Source organism: Eurytemora carolleeae, unplaced genomic scaffold, assembly GCF_000591075.1.
Source record: "Eurytemora carolleeae unplaced genomic scaffold, Eaff_2.0 scaffold193, whole genome shotgun sequence".
In the NCBI taxonomy this organism is placed as follows: Eukaryota; Metazoa; Arthropoda; class Copepoda; order Calanoida; family Temoridae; genus Eurytemora; species Eurytemora carolleeae.
The window spans coordinates 63,417-71,537 of NW_019396638.1; the positions used below are offsets into that span (position 1 = coordinate 63,417).

Below are 8,121 nucleotides of genomic sequence, written 5' to 3' on the forward strand. Positions count from 1 at the left end.
ATACTAAAACCTCCGATACAATTCAAGTAACCGACACAAAAACCTCTGATACAATTCAAGTCACCGACACTTCGATATATTCATCCTAAACACCGACACTTCACCACTCATCCTAATCGCCAACACTACACCACTCATCCTAATCACCGATGCTACACCACTCATCCTAATCACCGACACAACACCAATCATCCTAATCACCGATGCTACACCACTCATTCTAATCAACGACACTACCTCTCGCATTAACATTAATGATTACATTATATATTGGACGTATATCATATATTTGATAATAAGCATAATACTGATTACGTATAATTACAAGTATTCAAGCATGCACTAGAGTATTTACAGTCAACTGGGATTCATTGCTTTAATTTGTGACAAGAAATTGTTAATTGGAAATTATTGGTTAAAAGTGTGACAAAAACTTATCAAGTTAAATTATTCAAATCAACTTAGATTATTTGATCAAACAGAATTCATGGTTTATAATATGAACAATCTGCGACCTCGGGCTGCAGAGATAAAGAAGTTTATAAATCAGAGTAAGTGGCAAGAACTTATTAAAACTAAAATGTAGGCATCCACTAATGAGAAAGACAAGGTTGGGGATTATTCAATTGATTTAATATGGTTAAAATTTGCATTAAGATTAAGTTTTTTTATAACAATCAGATTCAAAATAATAAAAAATTTGATTAACATTGCTTAACATTAATAATAAACTTAATTAAGTTGTCTATTTACAATCATATAGATAAATAAATGTTTTTATCACAATAAAGCACTATATATAAGCGGCACTAGGGCCTTGAAGCCTTCATGCCTGTTTGGTTTTTCTTTGGTGCGTGATTTATTCAAGTTCTCAATCCATGGTTAAAGCTCAAATCCCAAAGCAACGATCCTTGAAAAAAGCTCGATTTTGTTGTCTTTTTATAGTTTGAATTGTACTTTACAATAATATACATGAGATATTAGATAGATACAGCCCGTGGGTTTATTTGTCCTTTGTCAGATCAGATTGCATTCAAGAAATTGGGAAATTGCCGTGATTGCCGCTTATTTACATAAATTGCTTTAATTTGGGCCCAATCAGTAGGTGTAAATTTTAATGCTGTAAAATGTAAATTTCGGGGTTTCTACTGAATCTAGTTTTCTACTGAGTTTGTGCTGTAGAATAGTAGGGAGCAGAGGAGTAATCCTTGAAGTAAGAGCTCAGCCCTAAACAAAATAAAATAGATATCATGCAAAATAATAATTAAAAGAAGGAAACAATTAATTGATCAATGTAATGAAATGTAATAATGGCAAATATTTACCGTAATAAGAGTCAGATATAGCAAGCTGGTCAGAGTGTGGGATAGAAATTATTCTGTCAAGCTCTGAATCCTTCACGGCGGGACGAAGATCATGATACCCTGGTTCCGGAAGCTCAAGGATTCGGACCGGAACTTCCGGAACATTTCCTTCCATTGTGGAGAGATCCAGAGATACATATTTCTGCCCATCCTCATCTAAACCACCTGAAAAAAAATCTGTTAAAACTTGAATTTTGCAAGAAATCCGGGAAACCGGATTCATAAAACCACGCAATCAATCACTGCCAGCAAAATCCGCAAAATGTAAAATAACAATCACTAAAACCATCACCACAATTATAAAATACACAGTAAAGAAGCAAAAAAATTTACAACTGTCCAGGAAAAAGATGAAAACGGAAATATGATAATATAAAGACCAAGAAATCATAAATCAAAAAAGTTTACCTAAGTAGTAATGGTATTCATTCCCCTTCTCCGAGTACTGTGGAGGGGGAGGAAGGAGCTGGAAGGAATCTATGTGGTAGGGTTGAACATTGATCATGTTCTCCTGGAAGGGTTCAAGGATACTCGAGAGAAGGATAGGAGCAGATCCTTCAGCAGGTTTATCAGTCTTCATCCTCTCCTCCTCCTCTATCTCGGTCTTCAACCCGGATTCCATCTCCTTGAAGCTCAGCAGGTTGTTGATCGAGTAATTGATCGAGTGAGTCGGTTTATCCGAGTAACTGATCGACTGGGACGGTTTTTCTGAATAATTGATCGAATGATTCTGCTTTTCAGAGTAAACCATGGATTGATTAGACTGGGGTTGATACTGAGACTGATTAGAGTACTGAGGAGGGTTGGGAGACTGAGAGCTGGGTTGGGGAGAGAAAGAGGTGTTGGGGGAGAAGGGGAGTGCCTGGGGGGAGTATGTTGAGGGGGAGTAGGGTGAGTATGATGTGGGGGAGTAGATATTTTGATTGTGGAGTTCAGGTTTGTAATCCTCCGAATTATCTGAGAAATCTTCTGCAACTCCTCGCATCAGAGTTCGGTTCCGTACAATCCTGTTTATACTCGAGACACTCGGCACTCCGTCTTTACGACACACCCCGTCGGTGACCAACCTGTCCCTGATCTCCCAAGCGAACATCGTTGGGTTCTCCCTCTTGTACTTTGCGATTGCGTTCACTACATGAGGGGTGGCAACTTTTGGTTTGCTTCCTCCGATAACCCCGGCTTTGAAATTTCCAGTTTCATAATATCTAGAGAGTATTTTAGAAACACAGCCATGTGAGACTCTGAGCTGTCGGCTAATATCACAGGGTCGAACTCCTTGGTGGGCTAACTCGACAATCCTCTGTCGAACAACATCAGGTAGAGGTCGACCGTTGACAAAGCAACCTCCGAGTTGGTTTACTCCACCATGACCTGAAAATAAATGAAAATGATTAAAGTGTGCCTCCAGAGTTCCCAGATTTAAATTGTCCATAATAATTAACATTATTAGATAGACAAACTTTTCCTTGTCTTGCTTCAATCATGAACAGTTAGAATTGATTCAAGAGAAAACATTAAATTCAATATTATGTGAACTAAACAATAATTTAAAGTATTACGCCCCCCCCCCCCCAACTCCGACCCTGAAAAAGAGGAGTTAACCTCGTATGAAATGATTTTTATTTCTTAAAATTGTTTTGGTTCAAACTTCCGAAAGTCGCAGAGCAGAACAGATAAAGCACTTTCTGTTTCACTGGGTTTAACATTTACAAAACAAAATGTCACATTTTCTTGATTTCATAAAAATATAAAATCTAGGTATTTAGACAGACAGATATAAAGGGGGGGGAGGAGGATAAAACCTGGGAACATTTTATTACCCGAAGTCAAATTTTTAATAAAAAAGGTTTCTTTGAACTTTTATTCAATTTTCTAAATATATATCATCCTAAGCCAAATATGAATTGAAGTTTTTATTTTGCAATAAAGTTTCTTTTATGTGTATTACATAAAAAGATTTTTTGTTTAATTTTAAAGATGTCAGACCAAACAACCCCGTCTTGCAACTTTATAAGAACTACAAAACCACATATTTTCTTCAAAACAATTTATTCATGTCTAACTAAATATCGACCTATTTGCTTAAGTTTACTTATTTATAGAAAAATCAAACTTTTTGTATGCTATAAATTCTTATAAGTTCAGAATTTTTGTCTAAAATCAACTTATCTGTCTAAAAGCAATGTATGTCTACTCTTACATTAAAGAAACATCTACCAACCAAGGTATACTGGTATGTCTAAAATCAAGTGTACTGAAACTAATCTACCAAGATACATGTCTATCTATCTATCTATTAAAATCCCACGATGGACAAAGGATTGAGTTAATGTGGTTAAACTGAGTTTATACCGACTACCCTACAGGGTGTACAGGGTGTACAGGGTTTACAGGGTGTACAGGGTGTACAGGGTGTACAATTTTTTGACATAATTAGAAATTAAATAAAGAGGAGAGCGGAAAATTTGGTTTGGGAGATAATAGGGGATTTTTAGGAGATAGATAGAAAGTCACCTTGTTAAAAATAGCATAATATGAAGAAAAATTAAAAATTCGCGCATTTGCTGACATTTTTTAAAAAAGTGCTAGAAAAATTGGTAAAAATTGAAGGTTATACAGACTAAAATTGTTAGAAAGAAGGTTGTTATGAAGAAGGTTGCTAGGAAGAAGGTTGTTAGAAAGAAGGTTTTTAGGCAGAAGTTTGTTAGGAAGAAGGTTATTAGGCAGGAGGTTTTTAAGAAGAAGGTTGTTAGAAAGAAGGTTGCTGGGAAGAAGGTTGTCTGGAAGATGATTGTTAGAAAGAAGGTTGTTAGGAAGAAGGTTGCTAGGAAGAAGGTTGCCAGAAAGAGGGTTGTTAGGAAGAAGGTTGTTAGGCAGAAGTTTGTTAGGAAGATGGTTATTAGGCAGGAGGTTTTTAGAAAGAATTGGTTGTTAGGCAGAAGTTTGTCAGGCAGAAGGTTATTAGAAAGAAGGTTCCTGGGAAGAAGGTTGTCTGGAAGATGATTGTTAGAAAGAAGGTTGTTAGGAAGAAGGTTGCTAGGAAGAAGGTTGCTAGAAAGAACGTTGTTAGGAAGAAGGTTGTTAGGCAGAAGTTTGTTAGGAAGAAGGTTATCAGGCAGGAGGTTTTTAGGAAGAAGGTTGTTAGGAAGAAGTTTGTTAGGAAGAAGGTTATTAGGCAGGAGGTTTTTAGGAAGAAGGTTGTTAGGAAGAAGGTTGTAAGGAAGGATTTTGTTAGGAAGAAGGTTGTTAGGAAGAAGGTTGATAGGAAGGGTGTAAACCATAAAACAGCCTGGGTAAAATTATCCATTTTGTCTTGTCTAAAACATTTCCTATTTATTGTATACGCCCTAAGCCCCCCTTGTATGCAATTCGTTACACTGATTCATCCTCAACCTTCCAAATTATCAAATATTTTTCCTTTTTCCTTCCCTACAGCCTTTTTCCTTCCCTACAGCCTTTTTCCTTCCCTCCAACCTTTTTCCTTCCTTCCAACTTTTTCCTTCCCTCCAGCCTTTTTCCTTCCCTCCAAACTTTTTCCTTCCCTCCAACCTTTTCCCGTCCTTCCAACCTTTTTCCTTCCCTCAAGCCTTTTTACTTCCCATCCAATATTTTTCCTTCCCATCACTTTTTTATTCCTCGCAAATATTTTTTCCCTTTTAACTTTTTTTGAACCCTCCAGCCTTCCTACTACTCCTCCAACCTTCCTACTACTCCTCCAACCTTGCTACTACTCCTCCAATCTTCCTACTACTCCTCCAACCTTCCTACTACTCCTCCAACCTTCCTACTACTCCTCCAACCTTCCTATTACTCCTCCAACCTTCCTACTACTCCTCCAACCTTCTTACTACTCCTCCAACCTTCCACCTACACTTAAACCTTCCTACTACTCCTCCAACCTTCCACCTACACTCAAACCTTCCTTCTAATTCTCCAACTTTCTTAAAACGTTCCCAATTTTCCTTGAACCTAATCTAACATTTCACCATTTTTGCTTTTTTTTCTTCTCTTCTTTCTTTAAATCTTTCAATTTTCATTATTTTTCATTCAAAGGAATTGAGTCTTTGCCACAAACCGAAATTTTCTCTTCCTTATTTTTTGTAACCTGATGTTGTAAACCTTTTAATATTTAAGACTTTATTTTATCTAACAGAATTCATATATGTAGTTTGAAATATCCAAGGTATGCAACGTTGGGTTACAAAGATAAATGAATTGGAAAATCAGAGTTTGTGGCAACTACACCATTCCTTAACTAATATATATTCGTGATTTGTATTCTTAAATTTTCCATTCCCCCCCCCTCCCCACTTTTCTCCGTCCGAATCCCTCCCTCTCTCATTTTTTTCCACCTTTAATGTCCCTGATGAGGGACTACTAGATTAAACCCCGCCCTTTTCAACCCTGATATAGTGGTTTCACGCCCCTCCCACCTTACTTAATAACAGCGAGACACAACTATCTTCACTTTCAAATTTCAGTGGTAAAAGGCCTTTAAAAAAAAAGTTACGCAATTAGAAATAATTTTGAAACAGCTTTTATTATTATATATCTATCCCCAACCATTTCCTCCCCACTCCCCCCCACACACACACCGGACATAATCATAACCTTCCGAATTGTTTTCCAAATTAAACAACAACCCGAAGGAATGGGGGGAGGGGTCAACAAAGCTAAATGTAAACAAACAAACTAATTAAAAAAATATTCTCATCATTGCCAAAAAAAAATTGTGGAATAAGAAGACAACTGTTAGACTCATGTTATAGTTTTTAATAGTCCAGTGCCCTTGTCAAGTGTAGACACAAACCTTCCATAAAAAGTTGATATTCAAGCAATTGAATGGTAAACTTATACCTTACTAATAACATCTAATACACAAAAGATTGCTTAAATATCGTCTTACTATTCTACAGTTCTATGGATCCCACTGTAGAAACCTTAAATATCGTCTTCCTATTCTACAGTTCTATGGATCCTGCTAAGAGTATATTTACCAATGTCTGATCAATCTAAATTGAATTTATCGTGCTTAAAACAATATTTACAGTTAGTCATGATTTATTACATTACGTTCAGAGTAAATACTTTTCAACCAAAAACTCGGCAAAAAGCTCCATCTTTCAGACTCTTATATAACACAAAGTCTTTAAAACAATCACTTAGACAAAATGTAAACATTAGCTGAAATAAGAATAAAGTCATAAAGTCATAAAGTCACTCTTAAAACTGTGGACCAAATTCAAACAATCTTTGTGAATTTGATGTTCTAAAGCAAACAGTTTTAATATCAACTTCTTCCATGTAATGGGTCTGTGTACGCTACGCTGCACAATTATTTTAACATCATAAAAGTTGTGTCTAACAGTCGTCTTCCTATTCCATAGTTTTATGGGTCCCGCTGTGTAAAAACAAATATAAATATTCTTTCTTGTTATTCCTTTTGATGCTAAAGAAAGATCGGTTTCTCTTATTGATGATGGTTTGAAATTTTATCTTTTTATATCGTAATGGTAAATTTCTTAAACCAAAATGCATCTTAAAGATTCCCCCCCCCCCCACACACACAACTATCTTCACTTTCAAATTTCAGTGGTAAAAGGCCTTTAAAAAAAAAGTTACGCAATTAGAAATAATTTTGAAACAGCTTTTATTATTATTATTATTATTAGTTTTTATCATTATGAAATCTTTTAAAAATCTGTGCCAAAAGCATTGAAAAGCTACTTTTTATTACAATCAAAATGTAAAATTTTAGAAACCTACCACTTTTTTCCCTAGCTTAAAATTCAGATCGGAAAAGGCAAAATCAAATCATAACTCAGAAAAAAAATATATATTTCTAACGAATTACTTGAAAAACCAATTTATTGACAGTATTATTTTTGTCCCAAACACTAGCAAATGTTTAATTAATTCTCGATATAAATTTCTGATTCACATCAAATATTATGTACTTATCCCTTCAGAATTAAACAAAAAATGAAAAAGTAATCTAAAATATTTTACCTTTTTTATCTCTTTTATCGGAATTTTCTTTGATTGCCATTTTGTTCCCTTTGTAAGCTGAAAATTAATTACAGTTAATATTTCTAAAAAAACAATCTAAATAGTTTTTTTAATGAACTATGAATTTTAATTGAAATGTTTTTAACCTTAACATTTGGGGTTTAAATGATTTTTTGTCAAGAATATAAAATATACCTTGCTCGTTTTATCACTTGTTTGCGTCACCGGAAACAAAAGACCGCGGGCCGGAAGTGCTTAAAACAAGGCTCTGAGAGATACTGACGTCGGATAGGAAGGCATCGCAGACTTCTAAAGTGCGCCTGAAGCCTGGCTCGTGTTGAAGCTCCCCTGTCTGACTTAGACTGCGCGCTCCGGGGTTTTGTGTGCACCTTACAAAGACGTAGATATTGCATGATGGACTTAGAATTCAGGTTCATGCAACATAGGACCATCCTTAGGTATAAAGCAATCAAAAGAATTTAAACAAAAACATTTTATTTTAATTTTGCGGATTTTATAAAATATCCGGCCCTGCTTGTTTATTATCTAATTCAATGGGAAGGGGGAACTGCTTTGTACAAAATGAAATAGATTACATCAATGTGAATTCTAAACATGATATATACAATATATGTTTTGTATAATATATCAAATAATTTTATTTATTTATCTTGTTGCTTTATTACAAATTAATGTTTAATTTAATTTGTAAACGGTATTTCTTTATTTTTTATTTAAAAGGTTGATG

At 35.1% G+C, this 8,121-nt stretch overlaps 1 protein-coding gene across 1 annotated transcript; it reads right to left on the reverse strand.

Moving 5' to 3' along the window:
- Positions 1–270: 270 nt before the first annotated feature.
- LOC111706707 (paired box protein Pax-9) lies at positions 271–7,676 on the reverse strand. The gene is made up of 5 exons (XM_023479629.1): positions 7,569–7,676; positions 7,374–7,430; positions 1,773–2,735; positions 1,326–1,529; positions 271–1,227 (listed from the first exon to the last, which is right to left on the reverse strand). The coding sequence occupies exons 2-5, from the start codon at positions 7,411–7,413 to the stop codon at positions 1,163–1,165; spliced, it is 1,272 nt and encodes a 423-aa protein (XP_023335397.1). The 5' UTR covers positions 7,414–7,430; positions 7,569–7,676; the 3' UTR covers positions 271–1,162.
- Positions 7,677–8,121: the final 445 nt, after the last annotated feature.

Excerpts from the sequence above, each read along its gene's own strand:
- LOC111706707 (XM_023479629.1), bottom strand. The coding sequence starts at position 7,413 with ATGGCAATCAAAGAAAATTCCGATAAAAGAGATAAAAAAG. Across the intron at positions 2,736-7,373 it reads CGATAAAAGAGATAAAAAAG|GTCATGGTGGAGTAAACCAA; the intron begins GTAAAATATTTT and ends ATTTATTTTCAG. Across the intron at positions 1,228-1,325 it reads TATATCTGACTCTTATTACG|GGCTGAGCTCTTACTTCAAG; the intron begins GTAAATATTTGC and ends TATTTTGTTTAG.